The following is a 25,997-nucleotide window of genomic DNA, read 5'->3' as shown; positions in this document are numbered from 1 at the left end:
TGGAAATGACAATGACTTTCAGTTTGTATGCATCAGCCAGCCAGGAACATTGATGCTGTTATTAATGTTTACCTCGCCTCATCAAAACCAATCTAGCTTTTCATTAAAGTCACAGATAAGGAGTGAGGAAAAAACAAAACCATCCATAGAAAAGGTTTTGTTATGATCTGGCTACATGAGACATTAATAATATATAAAATAGAAATTAGTGTTTCCTCCCAGTATTTACAGGTTGAGCTGGTACAGTAATTTGCAATGCAACCAAAAAGGTCTGGCTGGAATATTTTTTAATGCAGTTTGTAACTTGATTCTAATTATTGAAGTTTTGATTTGGTTTGTATTACAATTGGGGCTCCTTGGTTTCCGTCGTATCTGCCGGCCTAGCTGCATCTTCGGGCCCGGGGTGGCGCTTGGGTTCGCAGAAAAGGTTCTCACACAAATATTGGTCATGGATGCACTGGCATGGGCTGTGGAATAAACTCGTACTGGGTTTAACATTCGACATGTTGATCCCAAATACCTGTTTTAGGTATTACCACTCACTCCTTCCCTCTTTTCACAGCCACCACCATTATACTTAAGCTAGGTGCTTTGTCACCCGCCTCAATTTCTCCACACTTGTCACCAGACTGGCTTGATTACACAACATAATATGCACAACTATAACGTCACATCTCACTCACTTCAAATCAGTCAACTCTTCCCCACCCCTTCCATTTCCTACCCTGACTCTCTCTTCCCTATTCCCTTCCCCCTCACCTAGGTGTAACACTGCCCTCTCTTTTTATATCCACCCTTTAATGAAGTATTTCTTACCCTTCCTTAGGGAGGGCTGGTGATGGTCACAATTATGGAATAAAATTAATTAATTAATTTAATTGCAATAACAAATTTTTGCTGTCTTAAAAAGAATGAAATTCTTGTAGTGTTGACCTTCGACAGCATGTGCAGACAAAGTGAAAAAATAGTGTAATAAAATTGAGAGAAGAAAGGGAAAAAAGAGAAGTTAACAAAAAAAAAAAAAAAAACCTAAGAAAGGAGGAGGAGGAGAAGTAATAGTTTTAATCTGGAGCCCGACACCCAGGTGAACTGAGGAGGCCAGCAAAGCCGGCAGACACTAGGAGGTCTGAGGGGGACCCCACCCACAGGCTTCCTTTATACCTCATTTTCCTTTGCCTCTTTTTTATTTTAAATTTATTCATTTATTTTTCCTCTTACCTCCCTATCTAGGTATCCGTCTGTGGCTCTGGGCTGCCTCCAGACCTAATAGCAGTAGGCTAACCCAGAGCCGCAAAGGTCCGCCATGGAGGGCAGCTCCCAGACCTCTTTGGGAGGAAGCCTGCCCTCCAGGGTTATGATGTAACCTGAGCAGGGACGTCCATTATTCTACTGTTACTATTTTCAGTTATTATGTGAAGGGCCCCAGAGTATGATGTAACTCTTTGCCACCAACAAATATACAGAGTTTTATCCTTTGCAAACAAGTAAGAATAATCAATAATTATATGCTTTAACTCATGGTAAGGATGTTTTTAACTATGTGGAAGGCAGAAACTTGAAGGCTATTTTCTTGTACTGCTGCTTTTATTTTCATTAAAATAAGAAACTTGTCCTTAGGGAGAGGTAGTTTTAAAAAAAAAAAGGACTGAAGAGTGAATAATTACACATTTATAGTCTTGACTTAAAGTGGTGGGCGGCAGACACATTGATTTGTTGAATTCTAGCCAGAATTCTTTACCACACAGCTCACACTTGAAAACTTTAATGTGCCTCCTGAGTTGTCCATCCTCCTCCCATCAGGAAGCTAAACCTGCGTCACTGCTATCACAGGACGACGTGTTTTTGCAGCCCTTCGTACTGTATAACATAACATTTCTTCATCTCCATCATACCTTTGTAAGCAAGCTACTCTTCTACGCACCGGTTGGTTTTATTTTCTAGAATTACGTATTTGGTACTTAGCAGGTGATCGTGATCACTTTTCTCGCACATACTTTATTCCCCATTTCCCTTCCTTTTCACCGACGGTGCAGAATCCGTGGACGCTGCAGACACACGATCAGCCCACGAAGCTTTCTCCGGTTTCTCCTGTAACCTCCTGGCAGTCTCTGGGCTTCCAGCTGACCCTCAGGCCACAGCTTGACTCAGTGCCTCCTGTGCCATTTGATCTGCAGCCATTCGCACAGCTGCCAGCGTCATGTCTGTGCCTCCCACTCTGCTATTGGTTTACTCACTGAGTCGCACACGAATGCATGCCAACATACAGTCACAGAGCCCTACATGACAGGAGGGACCTGGCAGACTTGTCTGCTCAGAGCAGGAGCTGGTTCATATGATTTGACTAGTTAGCTGATAGAATTATTGCTTTGTTCTAATCTAATTCATTGATTTTTATTACAAAACATTTCTGCTGCTAAATGTATCCAAGAACAACATTCAGCGTCATTTAACATCACGTCATGCAGCACACAGTCTGTTTAAGGCAATAGAGGGATGTACTGTATGTGTGGGCTCATTCTTTTTGGTTTAGAAAACTTCATCACTCATTAGCATTAAAAGACTTGATTCAATTCAACTCAACTTTATTTATATAGCAATATAGCAATAGTCAACTTGAAGCACTGTCAAAATATAAAATTCTTAAGAAAAAAGAAAAAAAACCTTACAAATCCACATGAACATGTATCAGCAACTGTGGGGAGAAACAACTCTTAACAGGATGAAATCTCCAGCAGAACCAGATTCAGAGGTGGCAGCTATCTGCTTTGACTGGTTGGGGTTAGTGGATAGAAAGAGGAGAACAGAACAGGATAGAGAGATAGAACATCAGTGTCCCAGACTAGTTGGGTCGTGAACCACAGATCAGGAACTGCCAGTTCCAGCATCAAGACACCTGAAACAGAAAAGAGAGAGAAGGGCAAGAAGAAGGCACAGATTGCATAAAAACATAATACAGTATTAGCAGGTCCACCTGGTGCTAAACTATGTGTGAGTGGAATGAGAATGAGTATGGGGTGGACATCAGTGTAAATGGTGTGTAAGCAGTGTAATGGGTATACAACGAGGTTCAAAAGTGGGCTGTTAACTACAACACGGAAAATAAGTACCTGCTATGAGTATGCTATTTCTTACTGTATGTTCCTCTTACAAGCTACAATGTGTTACAGAAACCTGAATGATCTCCACCTGACCACCTGTATGATGCTCAATACATTTTTAGTAAGGAAGTCCAATACCAGACCTTTCCAGAATGAGTATGAGTACTCTACTATCGTTGTACTTCTTGACTCTGAATACCAATATGAGCTTTAAATTAATCTTCTTTTAAAGTTTTTTGTGGTGAACAAGCTGCAGTCGGACTTGTCAGTCACACTAACCTTAAAGGCAGGGTAGGCGATTTTCAAAAGCTAGCATGATTTTGAATGTAGCCTCCCCGACGGCTCTGCCTTTACCTCTCTCGCCCCTCCCCTCTGTGCTCCGTCTCACTCACATGCATGTGCACAGCTGCTGCAGAAGAGGAGCTCAGCTCATCGCTTGTATTGTGTAGAAACTTTGTTGTCTCATTCAGCAGTAAGCAAACAATAAACTTTACCATTATATATGTTAACAAACATGACCAAAAACTCTGTTTTAACTCTGTCAGCGATGACGCGCTTTCAGTGTGAGCTCGTGCATGTGAGGGGTTGAGAACGAGCAGGGGGACAGAGAGACGTGATTGGTTAAAAAAAAAGTTTGTTTTTTCCATTGGTCGAAGTTATTACAGATTTACAGTTGCTACAGATGACAGAGTTTCTTCATTCCTTTTTCAGAGTACATAAGATCTTAAGTTCTGTCAGGACATAAAGACAATTTCAACCAAAAACAAAAGTGTATCTGGCGGAAATCGCCTACCCTAGCTTTAAAGTATTTCTACACAGCCAACATTGTTTTCACAACCAGTGGTATCCCTTATTTTTAGTTTGTAGGATATCACACACATTTCTGAACATGCTTATTACAATCTCTTGATGGTTCATACTGAGCATAATCTGTAACATGGGTCCATCCTTTCCACATTGTTCATTAACGTTTCATCACATCACAACGCTTCATTTTGAGCCCATCTAATGATCTGTTAGATCTATATATTCCCCTTTGTTGCTTGCAATGAGACGTGCACCGGTTGTGTTCATTTTCTCAGGTTTATCTTGATGGTAAATTAGGGCACACATGTTGTGATGAGGCCTTTGAAAGGCTAAATCATTTTTAATTATTACAGCAGCTGCTTTGAAACCACTATTTACGCACACTTTGGTTAAGGATCCCAGTTGAGGAGGTTCAGCTGAGATGTTTGTAATCCATGACTGATCTCTCACTTCAGGCACTAATAGCATTGCTCTTGAGGGGGTTTCCAAGTCTGGGGTATTTTGATTGGCAGCTATTATTTGCCTTGTCTGCTTTTGGGCTTTGTGTCCAGTAATGATACAGTCGAAGGTGTTTAGCTACCTCAGCCACTCAAACGACGGAGAGAAAGACGTGGGGGCGTGGAGATGATGATCACGGAGTGTCAGCAGTCTGATTCCTCTAGTCCTGCTTTCAGAGCCATGTTGCTACGTAACAATGACTCCTCTGTGATTAAACTGTCCACCATTGCTTCCTAATTGTTGGTAATTTACACACATTATTAATGGTATAACTCGGTCGTGAGACAAGCTTTGTGTGGTTCGCTCTCTCTCTACCCTCCATTGTTGTAGACGACATGCCGCAGATGCATCTTGCTGCCCCAACAGATTAGCAAAGGAAGTGTGTGGACCATAAACCGTCTACGCCAGGGGTGTCAAACTCATTTTAGTCCTAGGGCCAAATATGGAGCAGTTTGATCTTAAATGGGCCACAGATTTTATGCAAGAAAACTAGTAATTTCTACATTATTGCACCCTAGTTTGCGCTTGTACATATATACATAAAATACAAAAAATGTAAGAAACCAACAATATCCAAACAATAAGTGATAGATATCAGTCCCAACAGGATCTTTACTTTAAATTTCCTTGATTTTGTGACCAATTTTTATTTAATTAAGGGAAATGTCATTTAATAATTTGAGGGAAATTAAAGGATTTTGTAAGTTTATTTCAACAATTTAACAATAAAAATTACTGCAATCATGCATTTTTATTACCCGGAAAACTGTGAGCCCCTGTAAATATTGTTGAGTTTCATTTACACAATGATTCATGTTTTCTCTGTAATTTTTGCTTTCTCCTGCGGGCCGAATTGGGTGCTCCAAAGGGCCAGATTTGGTCCCCGGATCTTGAGTTTGACACATGTGGTGTACGCCATAGACTGTGTGGATTTTCTTTAAAGGATACCATGATGATGGCTGTATATTAGCTGTGTGGTTCTACCATCAGAGTGGCATGAATTGTTAGTTTTTGGACTTTAAAAGGAAAAGTCTCAATTCATTTTATTTTTTAGATTTAGTTTGAAAAATGAAAACCATATAAAGTTCAAAGTCAAACATGTGTAAACCAATGTTTTCCCTTAGTTTTATCGACATGACGATACTGTGAATATCGATATATTGGTCAGAAATCAATCTACAATAATTTATGACATAAGAAAAAAAAAGATTAAGTGAAAAAATTCAATTTTTATTTTATATCTCTGAAAGACAATACATTGAAAAAGTGTCCTATGAACAGTGACACTATTTTAGTGCGACCTTTCTGTAAATAAGTGTCAATATATCAATGTAAGTGAATAAGTATCTCCAATAATGCTTTCTGTAAACAAAAAATAGGGTCTTACCATATCGATAATCGATCATGCGGAAAAACATTGCGATATATCGCCGTATCAAGATATCGTCACACTCCTACATCCACATATAAACAACTCTACATGCATTGGCTAAAATTTCCTAAGGTGTATAAAGCGTTAAATTACAGATTATCAGTTACAGTAAATGATTGCCCTCTTATTTTCATTTTTTAATAAAATCCTCCCACGGGCTGATCAGATAGTGTCAGGCTGGATTTGCCGTGTCAGACTTCAGTTTTGAAGGTGTGTTTTAAAAGAATGTAATTTGCAGAATTAAAAAAAAATTTTTTTGCTGAGTGACTTTGGTGATACATTCGTTTGTAGAAAAAAAAACAAAGCAAACACCAACATGTTGGACATGTGGGCAGAGGCATTGGCAGCATAGCACATATTTGCTGTGGCATGACTGAGGCACACAATAAAGCTTTGTCCTGTGCTAGACTGGTAGGAGTTTTCCTCATGTGCATGCAGCCGCTGGGGCACAATTTAACTTGGGTGAACTATGTTATGTCACAGCTATGAATATAATGTACTTAGCTTTGTATTAATGCTCCATTGTTTTACCCTCCCAGGTGATCATAAACAGCACAATCACACCAAACATGACGTTCACCAAGACATCACAGAAGTTTGGCCAGTGGGCAGACAGCAGGGCCAACACTGTGTTTGGACTGGGATTCTCTTCGGAGCAGCAGCTTGCCAAGGTGAAGGAAAGCCATATCTGCAGCTACTCTCGTAGGGTCAATCAGAGGTATACCTGCTCTCAGATAATCGATCTAACTTCTTCCCTTCATCTTTAGTTTGCCGAGAAGTTCCAAGAGGTTAAAGAGGCAGCCAAGCTAGCGAGGGAAAAATCTCAGGAGAAGGGGGAGACGATGAGTAACCACTCACAGGTAAATATCTTCTCTGAGAGCAACACCTCTGCTTTTCACTGGTTAAGTCAATGCTGGCCTTTACAGACTATTCATTTACCTATTGAGTAGAGCAGTGGTTCTCAAATGTTTGCACCCCCTTTGTCCATACCTGTCATGTTTTGGAAAATATAGAAAATGTTCTGGCACCCTCTACGAGCTGTCCCACCACCCCAACCGAGCTCCAATATCCTTTATTTTAAGAGGCATACAAGAAATCTAATCTAAATCTAAAATCACCACTCATCAACCACTTACTAAATACATATAGGTGATAAGAATCTGGTAAGCCTACCTTTGCTGTGAACATTCCTAGGTTATAATACAGCCTAAATGAAAACATAAAAGGGCATATGAAGCACATTTTTTAAATTTAATTAAATTCTTACAGTTCATACACAAGTCAACACGTATATTTATTTTTATTTCACATGCCTTGTCTTTAAGTTAGACATTTAGATTTTATTTTCATGCTCACATGGTTCTCTGGCATTCATTAATGACTTCTTACACAGATTTGTTCCAGACTTTACATCCTTTAACACTTTTTGGAAGGAGTGTATTTGTGGCACTTGTGCTTGGTGGATTTTTCATGCTGACTTGCGTCGTTATTCGCCCGTAGGAGACGCTAAATGATGGAATGAATGAGTGTTAACAGTCAAAATCGAACGTTGTTAATAAGGGGAATTTAACAGTATTTTTTGCTTTTTATAATTTCTGGTCCTCTCTCACCTGGTGGAGGGCCAAGACTGACCCTTGTACTTTCAGTTCATGTTCTTATCAAGATAATTTTTGCCATCATTATTATGAATAATTACAAAATTACACATTTTAAAATCCCCATATTTTTAATGCCTTTATTTAGTAGTTTTGCACTCTCTCTCAAGTACCCTCTGTAGTGCCATCGCGTACCACCATTTGCAGAACACCGGTGTAGAGCAGGAGTGCCCAAATCTGGTCCTGGAGAGCCCCTGTCCTCCATGTTTTAGATGCCACCCTGGTTCACCACACCTGATTGTAAAGAATAGCAGATTACCAGGCTTTCTGTAGAGCTGTGTGTTGGTTGCTAGTTTGTTACAAGTCCAACATCCCGTGGATTAATGAACACTGGTTAGCATCTTAGATTCTTAAACAGACCTGAGTAAATGCTATAAAGCAGGTTCACTAGTCCATTGATTCTCATCAAGGGTTGATGGTGGTTCCCAAATTAGTGAAAAGGTGACAAAAAAATAAGGAACCTTTTAGATTTCTAGATACTGTTAACTGAAAACGTATAGTTTTGTTGACAATGCTCAATATATAAAGAAACTGAGGCTCTGTCACTACCATCTGCCTACTATTCAAAGTAGAAAGATGTATGTGGAGCACCCTATTATTTTTCTAACAGTTTTTCTTACAAGAATGTCTGCAAACCACTGAAAATGCTCCGCTAGCTACTTTTTGAATCTAAACACACCAGCCGAGATCCCCTGCAGTAAATGATGTGACGCACATTGCTAAAGGTCCTTCAGAGAGACGTACACCGAGATCAGAATTTACCAGACACATGTCTTTGATTAAAACTTGCTCCAAACCACGGTCCTTTCTTCTGTCCCTTTACAAGGAGTCTGGACATGAGATGCCTTCTGCCAATCAGGCATCCAGCATCAACGGCACAGACGACGAGAAAATCTCTCACGTCGGGCCTGAAGCTGCAGTGCTGAAGACCGAGAACGAACATCTCAAGAGTGTCGTTGAACAGAGGTGAGGAGGCTTTACTTTGATGTGTTGGGAAATTACTCTTACATTAAGGTTTCATTAGGCTTGCATCACACTGGGAGATGCTCATCACCTCATGGGGCCAAGCTGATGCTTCTCTTTTTACACTGCCCTATTTATTCTCTAATGCTTTTTTTTAAGGATCCATTTTGTTAGACATATTTGAGGCAAAGCAAACAATTCATACGATTATGCACGGTTATGGCCAAAGTGATGATCACGATTATCTTGATCAATATTGTAATCCCGATTGTAATCACAATTATTAATCATGTTAGGAAAAAATCGAGTTTTATTGCACAACTTTTAAACAAACAATGTGTGTACAGTTTACGGTGCAAAATTTAATAATTAAATAACAACTATTCTAAAAACGTAATACAGTTAAATAACCTAATGATTTAAATTCTACCAAAGGCTTAATGAATAAATACACGATTACAGCGTGCAGAGCCCATATTTTAAATGTAATATATAGCCAACGATCAGGTTAATTTAATTGTGACAAAAATTGGAATCAAGAAATTTAAGTTAACCATATTAGAAGAAAAAATGACAATGTAAAACCCAATAAAAATTAGCAAACATGAAACAAGAATAAAACTCACCTTTACATAAAAGATTTACATGTTTTTTAATCATCAGTGTTTCTTAAACCCTGAAGCTTTCGATCTTAAAAGTTCAACCTCATAAATTAACAGGCAACCAGATGAGACCAATCCATTACTTTAATAATACAGACAGTCAGCCATTTGGTGAAATGAAGTGTGCTAATCCTAAACATGCATCATAATCCCAGTAGCTGCTAATAAAGCTGAATCCATGACATCTTTATCTCTGACATTCCACACACAACAGCTCATGATTGCTCCCGTAGAGTTTTTATGGCTTTTTTATGCTCCTCGTCTCGGCACCAAACCGAGTTAAAAATGCTTTTTTCATTTTAGTGCTGCATCCCCCCCCAACGCCCCCCCACCCCGAGGGCTCTGAAATCTTCTGATCTAATCAGAAGTACCCAAGCTGCTCCGTTCCACCATTCACTATTTCTGGCCTTAATAATCCAGCGGTGGAGTACATAAATTGCTAATTGCATGAAACACCAGATGTGATTCCAGATGGGAGTAAGACGACCTTGGGGCAACAAAGTCGAATAAATACACAGCGAAATATAGCAAGAATCGAAGGAAAAATGAACACATCAGGAAGGAAGGAAGGCCAATTAACAGAGTCTACCTGCTGACGCCCACATGTATTCACATGAGAGGATAATGAAGCCTCTGCACAGTTCCGGTGTCAAACTCTTATTTCCTAAATGGAGTATATAAATGATTCAGGGGCTGATTTAGAAAACCATGGACATAGACTACGATGAAAAAGTTCAGACACACCTCACTGAATTTAAATGAGAAAGTATGTTTAAACTTTTGACTGATGGTGTACTTAGATCATCTATAATTCATATTTTAAGTACTGGCTTGATTTTTTTTTTTTTTTTTTGGGTGGAGGGGATGTTAAAATCTCTCTTTTTTTAATTTGTGTGAAATATGCAAGGAAGTATACTTGAATCCATATGAAATAAATATTATTGGAAGGATTTAAAGAAGTTGCCCTAAACTGACCAGAATGACCTGGAAGGATTTTTCAAAATCACAGAAAACACGAGTTGTTAACCGAGTCTTTGTAGAATATACTGGTATGTGACTTTGTTTCATGTGTTTGAACTATTTTAATAATGATTTAATATTAAAATATTAATACAAGACAACATTTTATGTAGTCGTTTTAGACTTATCTTTTGAATGCTAATGAATGAGCTCAAAACTCCCAGATGAGACAGCAATGTGCCCCTTAAAGACAACCTATGATTATCAATATTTGGACTGATAAATTATTGGAGTAGTATTAGTAAGATTTCAGTTTGCAGCAATATTTTACCTTCAATGTGACTCAAAGTTCCTTGCACTAACAAACTTAATGGCAAAAGGATAAAAATGTGACTATTATTCACACAAATGGGAAAAAAATAGTGGACAACTATATCAAATCAAATCAATCTTTATTTATAAAAGGTGCTTTTCATACAAAGAATGCAGCTCAAAGTGCTTTTACAAAGTAAAAAAATTCACCACCCCAGAGGGAAACTATAATGTTTAGACCAGTTCAGAAAGTTCATGTCATGATATCACTGATTGCAGTTTTAACAAAAAATAAACTCCCTTGATCATTGTTTTAAAAAAAAAAAAAATCTAAAACAAACTTCCCCCCTGACGTTTATGTATCAGTTGGAGGTGAAACCTAGCTCAGTCTGCCATTGCTGGCTTCTGTCTAGCTTTTCCCGTGCAGTCGCAGGGCTTAGAGGTTTGGTTTTGTGGAAAGGTGTTACAGCAGTGAGGTGGCCAAGAACAGCAGAATGCTGCGCTGCCAGTCCGTCCACATTTGATGAGGCAGAACACTTCAGCTTGGCCATGCATGCGGAAGGGAACAGTCATGCATACCAAAATATACGCCACACACTCTCTGACCCCATTGGTCAAACGGGTTCCCCTTTGCTGACAGTGTAACACATGAAGGGGTAGCTGCTCCTCACACCTTAGCGTTGACGACGCGTAATTTTAAGTTTACATGACGTCTAATTAGAGCAGCGTTTTTCAACCACTGGGCCGTGAGAGATTGTCAGGTGTGCCTTGGGAAATGATTAAATTTCACCTAATTGTTCCAAAAAAACATTTTTGAAAACTAACTATTGTCTGCAAATATGACATTGTGATAAAAAATAAAATGATTAAAAAGAAAGGCACACAACTGCCACACAGTTCTCATTGTTCATGTTAATAAACAACAGCCTTTGGATGAAATCTGACACTCTTTACGTTTAGCAAAATATAACATAATTTAATTATATTATGTATTCATTATTATTATGAATATAATATAAAAATACAAAACAATATTTAACAGAATAAAGTTCAGTTGTAGTTCTAATTATATGTAGTGATTAGTTTTTATGCAAAATATGAAAGACGATAAAATAAAATATATATTATTTGTTTGATTTATATTCAAGACGCTTTGATAAGAATGACTGGATATTGTTAAATACACCTTTTATTAGAAAGAAGAAACATCAATGGTCATAAAAACTTTTTTTCTTTGTGTTTATTTGATTCCTATTCAAGACACTTTGTTAAGAATGACAGTATAATGTTAATATAGGCTACACAGTTTCATTTTCTTTTCACATTTTTGGTTGGTGGTGTGCCTTGGGATTTTGTTCAATGAAAAGATGTACCTTAGCGCAAAAAAGGTTGAAAAACACTGAATTAGTGTGTCATGTCATAGGGAATCAGAGCTGTGATGATTCAACACGCTGGTTTTGACTTTTTCTCTTCCTGGCAGCAACACCAATGCTAAGAAGTGGGAAACGGAGCTGCAGGCTTTAAGAGACAATAATGCCAGACTGGTGGACGCACTGCAGGAGTCATCGTCTAACGTGGAGAGCTGGAAGAAACAACTCACCGTTTGCAAGGAGGAGAGTGATGCACTCAGGGGAAAGGTAAAGTAGAACTGACCTTTCTGTGGGGAATTTTCACCAACCCATTGTCCAGCAGGCTCATTCAATAACAGTCTTCTTGAAAAATAATCTATGTTCCTTTACATTAATAAAATGGTGAAATTTGAGGATTGTGTTTGTAAAATTTAGTTTCTCACTTTGGTTTGGTTGGTTTTATCTTCATCTTTGACGTCACAGAGAACTGTAGGCCTGTACGTTTGATTAGCTTGTGTTCCCTGCGCCAGAGTCCACTATAAATAGATGCATTCCAGTTTCATAATCAGTGTGGGCTGAAGCTGCAGCTGGACATTCATTCACTTCATTTGTAAAGTGCTGCAGGTTTGTTTTGTTTTTTTATTTTACCTGTTATGGTTCGTGGTACAACTCCTGAAAGGATGGATAAAGATATTATCATGTGATGCTCTTACGAATCAAATCAACATGTATACATGAAAAACTGATTGAATTCCAAAAGTTCCGATACCCTGAGTCGGGAAAGTATTTTACCATCCGTGGACACACTGTTCCCTTCAGATCAGCACAAAGCCACAAATGCATCACCCTGACAGACAGAGCCGTCCTCAATGGTGTCAAACTAGCAGCTTCCACTGATAGCGCCTTAAATTCCTTAAGATAAGAAATGTACTGATTGGAATCCTCAGATATACCTATATGCTAACATTGTAACACTGGTGTGTGCGAGTCAACAAAAGCTAAACAACAGCTGAACTGTGATTTGTTTGCTTAAAGGAGAACTAAACTGAAAAAACAACTCTCTCTTTTTTTTCTAATTGTCTCTTAGATCGCCGAACTAGAAGCTCAGTGTAACGAAGCCGATCAGGAGAAGCAGGGAAACACTCAACTGAGGGTGCGAGTGCAGGAGCTGGAAGCTGAGCTGCAGGACAAAGAGCAGGTGAGATGTCACAGCTCCGTCAGTCTGCACAGCTTGGCGAGTAGTTCTTGATTGGTGGCACCATCCGGTCCCTTTCATCAAATAAATCCGTTTCCAGGTTTCCGCTCCTTACCTCCCTCGGGCAATCCCAGCACCACATCACTCCCCCGGGAAGTGATTAGACCTCAACAGGAAGTGATTGGTGGTGTAGTCTTAGGGGTTTTCTATAAACCACTCTTGTTATTTTTATGCTCTCACAGTTAAAACTAAACTTTTGTTCTGCACTTTTGTCCCAAACATCCTGCGTTGAACTCTCTGTGCTGCCTTTTAGCAGTAAATTGCTTGATGTCTGTCCGTTTTTGGGAGCATCATATACTAGTTCCTTCTGTGACTGGTTTCTATACGGCACAGCGGGATGTTGGCACAAATGGCTTGAACTAGCCTAATGGTACTTCTTGAAATGATCCCTGTGGGGCCACAGTCTGGCCACCTCCACTGATGGCTGCAAGTAAATAGGAAAGAATTCTGGTTGTTTTTTTCTAGTTTCCCTCCTTAGTTCTTCACTTTCCTGGAAAGGTGTGTGAAATGACCTTTAAGTGATCCTGTTTTTACAGATGTGCCCTAAAACCTCTGAAATGTCTTTATTAGAAGGTCTATGTGTGATATTCATTTCATTAACTTGGGACTACTTTATCATTTTAGAACCTGTATTTCACCATCTTTCACATGATTGGTGATGTCACACAGCCCCATTTGCCTCTAAACATCGCATTGTTTTTTATTGGAGCGAAGAAATCTGCCTGCTTTTTAGATCATTTAGCAGCTTTTTTTAGCCAAAATGCCATTTTGTGCTGCTTTTAGTTGCTCTAACTAATCTGGAATCGTTAAAGATGTCGATGTAAACCTCTTGTTTAGGGAAAGAGGATAAAAATTACCACAGGGGGCGATTTTTCCAACACTGCGGTTTGGTAGGAGACAAGGAAGCAGAGAAGAAAAGCTCTCCTAAAAGACCTTTACTTTCGCTTAAACAGTGCGCAGCTGACCCTCTGGTGGATGAAGTCAGCGAGTAAATCACGGACTTTTGAAGACACACAAACCCCGGGGATAGAAGTCTTTTTCGGTTGGAGTCCTTCAACTCTCGTCGTACATTGCTTTGGCTAAAAGCGTCTGCTAAATGAAATTGTAGAATTTTCATAAGCTCTCATTTATGTACTGTATTTGTGTTCATGTTCATATCTTGGTTTGCAATTAACCAATCTTTATGAAATTTGACTCAGATATGTTGGGTTGATTCCACAATTACCCAAAGGAGTTTAATCCAGATCACGTCAGGATTGTGCATTTCATCATTAATTGTTTTAAAAATGGAGGTGCCCAGTGCTGTACATTTTGACCTAATGTATTATTATTAATAGTCATTCTAAGTGTGAATAATCATGGTATCATGATTTTTGTATCCTTGTATCTAATAAAAATACATAGATTTTCATTATTCCTCGAGATCGGAACTAGAAGTTTGGTGTTGAAGACGATGTTTCAAATAAATGCTTCACATAAGATTTGTGCCTACCTTAAAATAATAGACAAAGACTTTTAAATGCACATGGAATGTTAAGGTTTAGAGATAACTAAGGTTAACAATGGTAATGTAAAATTACTGTGGTCCTAGAAGTAAATGAGATTTGTGAGGCTGTAATGCAAATAAAATCTGACGTGATCATTGTACAATAACTAATGGTTATTCCAGAAAGAGTCTTATTGTCTTCTTTTTGAATAGTATCTTAAGGTTTCATTTATTCAGACAACTGTTAATTAGGAAATCCACTTTGATCTCCTGACATGTTTCGACTGTCAACTGCCAGCCTTCGTCAGAGGCGTCTGGAGATCAAAGTGGATTTCCTAAGTAACAGTTATCTGTATAAATGCAACCTCAACATGATAACTGATAGTGTACAGGACTCAGGAGCAGCTTGGCTTGGTCAGGTACTGCAAGGGCAGCAACCAGAGTTTGCAAACGTTTTTTTTTTTGATCAAACGCTGCCCTAAAGAAAGCGATTCTGTGTTCTTACCTCAGATTCCCACAGAAGCTCATCGAGTGACTCGCCGCCTCCTAGGAACTCCACATCCTCCAATTAAAACTGTGCAAATAAATTATTAAGCATCCTCCGTAGTGCTGCTGACCCCTGGTGCTGGTCGGTCGGGTAGCAGCAGAGTGCCTTTGCACTTTGTCAGGTGACTGCAAAGGATCGACCAATTACTGCTCGGTTCACAGCTGCAAGCGGCGGCGGATGCTGTGAAATTGTTCACTGTGTGTTTGGCTCAAGGCAGTGCGGAGATGAGATTTTCAGAGCGATAGTCAACGCTACACGTACGAAGGAAACAAAACAAGTTATTCTCTATAACTTTATAGTCTCGTCAGCTCTCCGTGCTCGTAGATAGGAACATCTTAGTTTAAGAAAATGTCACATACAAGCAGTGCAGCAGAGTGAAAGGCATTACCTCACCTGCTCTCTACCCAAATCACCATCAGTCAGACGCTCGCTCCCCTGGTGCACCGCTGTTTGTTTTCCAGTGATTGGAACTATCCCTGATGCCTTTGGAGTGAACTTGTTCGTAAATGTTTTGTCCCCAGGAGCTGGAGAACTTGAGAAAACAAGCAGAAATCATCCCTCAGCTCATGGCCGAGTGCGAGAGCGTCACTACAAAGCTGCAGGTATGCCTCACAGACCTTTACACGTTTCCCTGATGCAGGGGTCACCAATCTTTCTGAAACTGCAGGCTACTTCAAATATACTGAATAATCCCAAGGGCTACCTGTTTGATATACTAAATGTTCACAGTTCCACTTAAATTAAATGGCAAGATGATAAGGAAAACTAGCAGTAACTTAAAAGGTAAGAAATGTTTCAACATGCAACACTTATTTTCTTAATTTTTATTACATTTCATCAGAAATCTTTTTTCCTTTTCTAAGCAGTCACACCACGCCTCTATGGGACTCTGCTCATCTGGGTTCAGTGATAGATATAGTTGTGTGTCGTCTGCATAGCTTTGATAATCAACCTTTCAGCTCTGTAGAATTTGTCCTAAAGTGCATGTCTCAAACTCAAGGCCCGGGGGCCAAATTCGGCCCTTTAGAGCATCTAACTTGGCCCGCAGGAGAAAGTAAAAGTGACAGCGAAAACATGAATTATTTATTTCCAAACAATTCAGTTGTAGACGTCTATAATTTGCCATTTTAATGAAACTCCACAATATTTTTTAATAAACTAAACTGGGAGTCGATGGTTGCCCTACCCTTAGAACACCTCACTTTTAAAATCGCTGCTCTACCCCTGACCCCTGTCCTAATGTTTGACTCCCAGACAAAATGGTGATGATGTTGGTCACATGTGAGAACGCAGCTGCTGTTACAAGGGGTGAGCGTTAGGGCTTTTTAGTGGGCGCATGCAGCACATTGAGACTGAGCTAAAGGATGAGAGTTTCATCACTGTGCCTGAGGGCTGGTGAGACAACATTCCTTTCACGTGTCTTGCGCCGCACACACATAGTTGGCATATCTAATAATAATGGTGCATCTCCAGGACAGCGTGCATGGTTTATTGTGTCTTTGTAAAGGCTCCCCCATCCCTCTTTCCATGTAAAACACATATACTGCAGCTCTACGTCTGCCTGTTGGTTCCCTGCTAGCACAGATTGGTTTTGTTCAGATGCAGAAACAGCCTGAGTCATTCAGTGGCTCTGCTCTGCAGCGTTACCCAGCAGAGCTCATAACATTTCAGTGAACGTGTGGGCTGTGATGGTGAGAAACCCTGAAACAACAAAGAGCACCTGTTCCTCCGACGCTAATCCCTCATTGAGTAACATCAGACTTTCTGTTAAACCAGAAGTGCCAGACTCGGTCAGTGCTCAGTCTCACATAAGAGGCTTTGATATTGAAGCTCAAAGCAGGAAAATGTCTTTAAGGCTGTCATCATCAGAGTTGGGGTCAATTACATTTTTTACTTACAATTACCTTTTCAATTACCCATGTTCAATTATGATTATAGTGACCAGCATTTTTTCAAAGATTAAATTACAATCATTTTTTTATTCTCAGAAAGTCAATTACAGTTATGTTCTCAATTACTAAAGTTCTGTTACAATTAATCACAATTACTGAGCTTGAAATGAATAACCTAATAAAAGTTAACCTACTTCTTGTGTTAGCTTTCTGTAAGCATCTCTTATGATAACGGGTCCTAATTCATAAAAATCAATTATCTACACTATCATCTAATTATTTTATCTATTGGTTACATTGTTAGGCTTCCTAATCAATGAAAATATAGGTTTTAATATTTTTGGTGTGGGCATCTGAGCCTTTTTTTGTGTCAGTATACCCCTAGATTTAATTTTTTTTCCAATGGTAAAATGTGGGAAAGCTTGATATGAAACATATTTTCATAATTAACTATGTACAGTATGTGTAGAACTACATAGAACTGTAACATGGTAGTTAAGTGTTGCAGTTTAATGGACAATTTTTATGAAGGGTAAAAAACCAAAACAATGGCATGCCTGAAGTTCTTCACTAAACTTCGACTACTGCCTGGTTCATTAATTCCTACAGCAACCGTCTGGATTAATGGTGGTGACAACAAGAGTTTAAAAAGCTGAAGTTTATCACAGCATCGATCCAAATGCCTCTCACCATCCCACAGGCCTCGGACCAAAGCCGAGCCACTTTGGATCAGGCAGCGTTTACAAAAACAGTCAGAGTTCAGCGATGGAGGCTATTTTAAAAAGGACTCCCTGCTTGAGATCAGGTGTCAGGAGTCAGCTGCAGGCGCTACACCCATTTAGCACTCCTATTTTAAAGCCCTCCCTTCCATGGTATCCTCAGCATTAATCTGTCACTGGTGTCGCCTGCTCGTCTCAACTCCATTGCCTTCCAATCACATGAATAGAATAGATACGTCCTTCTTTCAACGAAGGTGATGTGGACGCCTGTGTTGCGGGAGCATTTCAGCACTCTCTGTTTCTTTGTTGAATTTGCTCACACACGTTCACTGGCTTTCCCTTTTCTTTGTTAAAACTCCAAGTCTAGGTCAGGGCTGGGCAACTCTATCACAGCTGGGGGGCACAAAATTGTGATTGTATCTGATTCGAGGGCCACATGATCAACATTCATGTCAGAGTTTAGAAGAATGACCAATCAGAGCATTAATACAGGGTTTGTCTTGTCATTTTTGTGTAATTTTGGAGACAGTTTGTTCATCTCTGGAGCTATTCAGTAATGTGTTGTGGTTTTTGGTCATTTGATTGTTTAAATGGTTATGTCTTTCTTTGTTGTCATTTTATGTTTGAGTAATTTTGTGTATTTAAAAAATTTTTAACTTTTTTTCTTTTTTTTTTTTTTTTTTTTGCTTTCTTTCATGTTTCTCTGTTTTTTAGCGTTTTAAATTTTTTTGCTCTTTCATGTGCCTCACTATAGCCTTACCTCTGTTTTGGGAGGTTTAAAATTTTTTCGTCCATTTTTATGCCTTACTATAGCCTTACCTCCTTTTTGATGCGTTTGAAATTTTTTTGCCCATTTTTATACCTTACTATAGCCTTATCTTCGTTTTCGAGCATTTAAATTTTTTCATCCATTTTTATGCGTTACTATAGCTTTACCTCCGTTTTGATGCGTTTAAAAAATTTTCGGCCATTTTTATCTCCTTTTTCGGGCATTTACATTGTTCGTCCATTTTTGGGCGTTTGAAAGTTTTCCATCCATTTTTATGCCTTACTATAGCCTTACCTCTGTTTTGATGCGTTTTAAAAAAAATTTGCCCGTCTTTATATAGCCTTATCTCCGTTTTTATGCCTTACTATAGCCTTATCTCCATTTATAAGTGAATTTTTTTCATTTTGTCATTTTTTGTGCCTTACTGCTTTCTTAGCCCTGTTTAAGTATGTGCATTATATTTGCAGTAGTCTTTAGGGTCTAATGATGGTCCTATCTCAATTTTTTCTTTTTGAAATTTTTGAAAAAATATTCCTTGTTATAGCCTTACTTTTAATTTTGGGTGATTTTAGTCTTTTGTCATTTTTTGTGCCTTACTGCTTTCTTAGCCCTGTTTAAGTATGTGCATTATATTTGCAGTAGTTTTTAGGGTCTAATGATGGTCCTAACTCAATTTTCATTTTTTTTTAATTTTTGAAAAAATATGCCTTGTTATAGCCTTACTTTTGATTTTGTATGAAATTAGTTTTTTGTCATTTTTTGTGCCTTACTGCTGTCTTAGCCCTGTTTAAGTATGTGCATTATATTTGCAGTAGTTTTTATGGTCTAATGATGGTCCTAACTCAATTTCTTTTTTTTTTGAAATTTTTGAAAAAATATGCCTTATTATAGCCTTACTTTTGATTTTGGGTGATTTTAGTTTTTTGTCATTTTTTGTGCCTTACTGCTTTCTTAGCCCTGTTTAAGTATGTGCATTATATTTGCAGTAGTTTTTAGGGTCTAATGATGGTCCTAACTCAATTTTTATTTTTCGAAATTTTTGAAAAAATATGCCTTGTTATAGCCTGACTTTTGATTTTGGGTGATTTTAGTTTTTTGTCATTTTTTGTGCCTTACTGTTTTTTTGCCCTGTTTAAGTATGTGCATTATATTTGCAGTAGTTTTTAGGGTCTAATGATGGTCCTAACACAATTTTTCTTTTTGAAATTTTTGAAAAAATATGCCTTGTTATAGCCTGACTTTTGATTTTGGGTGATTTTAGTTTTTTTGTCATTTTTTGTGCCTTACTGTTTTTTTGCCCTGTTTAAGTATGTGCATTATATTTGCAGTAGTTTTTAGGGTCTAATGATGGTCCTAACTCAATTTTTTTTTTTGAAATTTTTGAAAAAATATGCCTTGTTATAGCCTTACTTTTGATTTTGGGTGATTTTAGTTTTTTGTCATTTTTTGTGCCTTACTGCGTTCTTAGCCCTGTTTAAGTATTTGCATTATATTTGCAGTAGTTTTTAGGGTCTAATGATGGTCCTAACTCATTTTTTTTTTTTTTGAAATTTTTTGAAAAAATATGCCTTGTTATAGCCTTACTTTTGATTTTGGGTGATTTTAGTTTTTTGTCATTTTTTGTGCCTTACTGCTTTTTTTTGCCCTGTTTAAGTATGTGCATTATATTTGCAGTAGTTTTTAGGGTCTAATGATGGTCCTAACTCAATATTTTTTTTTGACATTTTTGAAAAAATATGCCTTGTTATAGTCTTACTTTTGATTTTGGATGATTTTAGTTTTTTGTCATTTTTTGTGCCTTACTGCTTTCTTAGCCCTGTTTAAGTATGTGCATTATATTTGCAGTAGTTTTTAGGGTCTAATGATGGTCCTAACTCAATTTTTTTTTTTTGAAATTTTTGAAAAATTATGCCTTACTTTTGATTTTGGGTGATTTTAGTTTTTTGTCATTTTTTGTGCCTTACTGCGTTCTTAGCCCTATTTAAGTATGTGCATTATATTTGCAGTAGTTTTTAGGGTCTAATGATGGTCCTAACTCAATTTTTTTTTTGAAATTTTTGAAAAATTATGCCTTGTTATAGCCTTACTTTTGATTTTGGGTGATTTTAGTTTTTTGTCATTTTTTGTGCCTTACTGCTTTCTTAGCCCTGTTTAAGTATGTGCATTATATTTGCAGTAGTTTTTGGGGTCTAATGATGGTCCTAACTCATTTTTTTTTTTTTTGAAATTTTTGAAAAAATATGCCTTGTTATAGCCTTACTTTTGATTTTGGGTGATTTTAGTTTTTTGTCATTTTTTGTGCCTTACTGCTTTCTTAGCCCTGTTTTAGTATGTGCATTATATTTGCAGTAGTTTTTAGGGTCTAATGATGGTCCTAACTCAATTTTTATTTTTCGAAATTTTTGAAAAAATATGCCTTGTTATAGCCTGACTTTTGATTTTGGGTGATTTTAGTTTTTTGTCATTTTTTGTGCCTTACTGTTTTTTTGCCCTGTTTAAGTATGTGCATTATATTTGCAGTAGTTTTTAGGGTCTAATGATGGTCCTAACACAATTTTTCTTTTTGAAATTTTTGAAAAAATATGCCTTGTTATAGCCTGACTTTTGATTTTGGGTGATTTTAGTTTTTTGTCATTTTTTGTGCCTTACTGTTTTTTTGCCCTGTTTAAGTATGTGCATTATATTTGCAGTAGTTTTTAGGGTCTAATGATGGTCCTAACTCAATTTTTTTTTTTGAAATTTTTGAAAAATTATGCCTTACTTTTGATTTTGGGTGATTTTAGTTTTTTTGTCATTTTTTGTGCCTTACTGCGTTCTTAGCCCTGTTTAAGTATGTGCATTATATTTGCAGTAGTTTTTAGGGTCTAATGATGGTCCTAACTCAATTTTTTTTTTGAAATTTTTGAAAAATTATGCCTTGTTATAGCCTTACTTTTGATTTTGGGTGATTTTAGTTTTTTGTCATTTTTTGTGCCTTACTGCTTTCTTAGCCCTGTTTAAGTATGTGCATTATATTTGCAGTAGTTTTTGGGGTCTAATGATGGTCCTAACTCATTTTTTTTTTTTTTGAAATTTTTGAAAAAATATGCCTTGTTATAGCCTTACTTTTGATTTTGGTTTTTTTTTAGTTTTTTGTCATTTTTTGTGCCTTACTGCTTTCTTAGCCCTGTTTAAGTATGTGCATTATATTTGCAGTAGTTTTTAGGGTCTAATGATGGTCCTAACTCAATTTTTATTTTTCGAAATTTTTGAAAAAATATGCCTTGTTATAGCCTGACTTTTGATTTTGGGTGATTTTAGTTTTTTGTCATTTTTTGTGCCTTACTGTTTTTTTTGCCCTGTTTAGGTATGTGCATTATATTTGCAGTAGTTTTTAGGGTCTAATGATGGTCCTAACACAATTTTTCTTTTTGAAATTTTTGAAAAAATATGCCTTGTTATAGCCTTACTTTTGATTTTGGGTGATTTTAGTTTTTTGTCATTTTTTGTGCCTTACTGCTTTCTTAGCCCTGTTTAAGTATGTGCATTATATTTGCAGTAGTTTTTAGGGTCTAATGATGGTCCTAACTCAATTTTTATTTTTCGAAATTTTTGAAAAAATATGCCTTGTTATAGCCTGACTTTTGATTTTGGGTGATTTTAGTTTTTTGTCATTTTTTGTGCCTTACTGTTTTTTTGCCCTGTTTAAGTATGTGCATTATATTTGCAGTAGTTTTTAGGGTCTAATGATGGTCCTAACACAATTTTTCTTTTTGAAATTTTTGAAAAAATATGCCTTGTTATAGCCTGACTTTTGATTTTGGGTGATTTTAGTTTTTTGTCATTTTTTGTGCCTTACTGTTTTTTTGCCCTGTTTAAGTATGTGCATTATATTTGCAGTAGTTTTTAGGGTCTAATGATGGTCCTAACTCAATTTTTTTTTTTTGAAATTTTTGAAAAAATATGCCTTGTTATAGCCTTACTTTTGATTTTGGGTGATTTTAGTTTTTTGTCATTTTTTGTGCCTTACTGCGTTCTTAGCCCTGTTTAAGTATTTGCATTATATTTGCAGTAGTTTTTAGGGTCTAATGATGGTCCTAACTCATTTTTTTTTTTTTTAAATTTTTTGAAAAAATATGCCTTGTTATAGCCTTACTTTTGATTTTGGGTGATTTTAGTTTTTTGTCATTTTTTGTGCCTTACTGCTTTTTTTGCCCTGTTTAAGTATGTGCATTATATTTGCAGTAGTTTTTAGGGTCTAATGATGGTCCTAACTCATGTTTTTTTTTTTGAAATTTTTTGAAAAAATATGCCTTGTTATAGCCTTACTTTTGATTTTGGGTGATTTTAGTTTTTTGTCATTTTTTGTGCCTTACTGCTTTTTTTGCCCTGTTTAAGTATGTGCATTATATTTGCAGTAGTTTTTAGGGTCTAATGATGGTCCTAACTCAATATTTTTTTTTTGACATTTTTGAAAAAATATGCCTTGTTATAGTCTTACTTTTGATTTTGGATGATTTTAGTTTTTTGTCATTTTTTGTGCCTTACTGCTTTCTTAGCCCTGTTTAAGTATGTGCATTATATTTGCAGTAGTTTTTTAGGGTCTAATGATGGTCCTAACTCAATTTTTTTTTTTTGAAATTTTTGAAAAATTATGCCTTACTTTTGATTTTGGGTGATTTTAGTTTTTTGTCATTTTTTGTGCCTTACTGCGTTCTTAGCCCTATTTAAGTATGTGCATTATATTTGCAGTAGTTTTTAGGGTCTAATGATGGTCCTAACTCAATTTTTATTTTTTAAATTTTTGAAAAATTATGCCTTGTTATAGCCTTACTTTTGATTTTGGGTGATTTTAGTTTTTTGTCATTTTTTGTGCCTTACTGCTTTCTTAGCCCTGTTTAAGTATGTGCATTATATTTGCAGTAGTTTTTGGGGTCTAATGATGGTCCTAACTCATTTTTTTTTTTTTTTGAAATTTTTTGAAAAAATATGCCTTGTTATAGCCTTACTTTTGATTTTGGGTGATTTTAGTTTTTTGTCATTTTTTGTGCCTAACTGCTTTTTTTGCCCTGATTTTGGGTGATTTTAGTTTTTTGTCATTTTTTGTGCCTTACTGTTTTTTTGCCCTGTTTAAGTATGTGCATTATATTTGCAGTAGTTTTTAGGGTCTAATGATGGTCCTAACTCATTTTTTTTTTTTTGAAATTTTTTGAAAAAATATGCCTTGTTATAGCCTTACTTTTGATTTTGGGTGATTTTAGTTTTTTGTCATTTTTTGTGCCTAACTGCTTTTTTTGCCCTCTTTAAGTATGTGCATTATATTTGCAGTAGTTTTTAGGGTCTAATGATGGTCCTAACTCAATATTTTTTTTTTGACATTTTTGAAAAAATATGCCTTGTTATAGTCTTACTTTTGATTTTGGATGATTTTAGTTTTTTGTCATTTTTTGTGCCTTACTGCTTTCTTAGCCCTGTTTAAGTATGTGCATTATATTTGCAGTAGTTTTTAGGGTCTAATGATGGTCCTAACTCAATTTTTTTTTTTGAAATTTTTTGAAAAAATATGCCTTGTTATAGCCTTACTTTTGATTTTGGGTGATTTTAGTTTTTTGTCATTTTTTGTGCCTTACTGCTTTTTTTTGCCCTGTTTAAGTATGTGCATTATATTTGCAGTAGTTTTTAGGGTCTAATGATGGTCCTAACTCATTTTTTTTTTTTTGAAATTTTTTGAAAAAATATGCCTTGTTATAGCCTTACTTTTGATTTTGGGTGATTTTAGTTTTTTGTCATTTTTTGTGCCTTACTGCTTTTTTTGCCCTGTTTAAGTATGTGCATTATATTTGCAGTAGTTTTTAGGGTCTAATGATGGTCCTAACTTAATTTTTTTTTTGAAATTTTTGAAAAATTATGCCTTGTTATAGCCTTACTTTTGATTTTGGGTGATTTTAGTTTTTTGTCATTTTTTGTGCCTTACTGCTTTTTTGCCCTGTTTAAGTATGTGCATTATATTTGCAGTAGTTTTTAGGGTCTAATGATGGTCCTAACTCATTTTTTTTTTTTTTTAAATTTTTTGAAAAATAATGCCTTGTTATAGCCTTACTTTTGATTTTGGGTGATTTTAGTTTTTTTGTCATTTTTTGTGCCTTACTGCTTTTTTGCCCTGTTTAAGTATGTGCATTATATTTGCAGTAGTTTTTAGGGTCTAATGATGGTCCTAACTCAATTTTTTTTTGGAAATTTTTGAAAAATGATGCCTTGTTATAGCCTTACTTTTGATTTTGGGTGATTTTAGTTTTTTGTCATTTTTTGTGCCTTACTGCTTTTTTGCCCTGTTTAAGTATGTGCATTATATTTGCAGTAGTTTTTAGGGTCTAATGATGGTCCTAACTCAATTTTTTTTTTTTTGAAATTTTTTGAAAAAATATGCCTTGTTATAGCCTTACTTTTGATTTTGGGTGATTTTAGTTTTTTGTCATTTTTTGTGCCTTACTGCTTTTTTTTGCCCTGTTTAAGTATGTGCATTATATTTGCAGCAGTTTTTAGGGTCTAATGATGGTCCTAACTCAATAATTTTTTTTTTGAAATTTTTGAAAAAATATGCCTTGTTATAGCCTTACTTTTTATTTTGGGTGATTTTAGTTTTTTTGTCATTTTTTGTGCCTTACTGCTTTCTTAGCCCTGTTTAAGTATGTGCATTATATTTGCAGTAGTTTTTAGGGTCTAATGATGGTCCTAACTCATTTTTTTTTTGAAATTTTGAAAATTATGCCTTGTTATAGCCTTACTTTTGATTTTGGGTGATTTTAGTTTTTTTTGTCATTTTTTGTGCCTTACTGCTTTCTTAGCCCTGTTTAAGTATGTGCATTATATTTGCAGTAGTTTTTAGGGTCTAATGATGGTCCTAACTCAATATTTTTTTTTTTTGAAATTTTTTGAAAAAATATGCCTTGTTATAGCCTTACTTTTGATTTTGGGTGATTTTAGTTTTTTGTCATTTTTTTGTGCCTTACTGCTTTTTTTTGCCCTGTTTAGTATGTGCATTATATTTGCAGTAGTTTTTAGGGTCTAATGATGGTCCTAACTCAATTTTTATTTTTTAAATTTTTGAAAAATTATGCCTTGTTATAGCCTTACTTTTGATTTTGGGTGATTTTAGTTTTTTGTCATTTTTTGTGCCTTCCTGCGTTCTTAGCCCTGTTTAAGTATTTGCATTATATTTGTAGTAGTTTTTAGGGTCTAATGATGGTCCTAACTCAATATTTTTTTTTTTGAAATTTTTGAAAAAATATGCCTTGTTATAGCCTTACTTTTGATTTTGGGTGATTTTAGTTTTTTGTCATTTTTTGTGCCTTACTGCTTTTTTTGCCCTGTTTAAGTATGTGCATTATATTTGCAGTAGTTTTTAGGGTCTAATGATGGTCCTAACTCAATTTTTTTTTTGAAATTTTTGAAAAATTATGCCTTGTTATAGCCTTACTTTTGATTTTGGGTGATTTTAGTTTTTTTGTCATTTTTGTGCCTTACCTGCGTTCTCAGCCCTGTTTAAGTATTTTGCATTATATTTGCAGTAGTTTTTAGGGTCTAATGATGGTCCTAACTCAATATTTTTTTTTT

General features: G+C 36.3%; 1 protein-coding gene across 1 annotated transcript in view; it reads left to right on the top strand.

Annotated features, from left to right (window-relative positions):
• Positions 1-15,659, top strand: part of homer2 (homer scaffold protein 2) — a 41,817-nt gene extending 26,158 nt beyond the window's left edge. Inside the window, exons 3-8 of the mRNA XM_028474168.1 lie at positions 6,375-6,506; positions 6,603-6,695; positions 8,317-8,456; positions 11,868-12,024; positions 12,824-12,934; positions 15,546-15,659. Coding sequence (XP_028329969.1) covers positions 6,375-6,506; positions 6,603-6,695; positions 8,317-8,456; positions 11,868-12,024; positions 12,824-12,934; positions 15,546-15,659 — 747 coding nt within the window. The remainder of the gene's footprint in view (positions 1-6,374; positions 6,507-6,602; positions 6,696-8,316; positions 8,457-11,867; positions 12,025-12,823; positions 12,935-15,545) is intronic.
• The last annotated feature ends 10,338 nt before the right edge of the window (positions 15,660-25,997 follow it).

The sequence above is a fragment of the Gouania willdenowi genome, chromosome 3, assembly GCF_900634775.1.
Source record: "Gouania willdenowi chromosome 3, fGouWil2.1, whole genome shotgun sequence".
In the NCBI taxonomy this organism is placed as follows: Eukaryota; Metazoa; Chordata; class Actinopteri; order Blenniiformes; family Gobiesocidae; genus Gouania; species Gouania willdenowi.
This window is presented reverse-complemented; position numbering and strand designations above follow the sequence as displayed.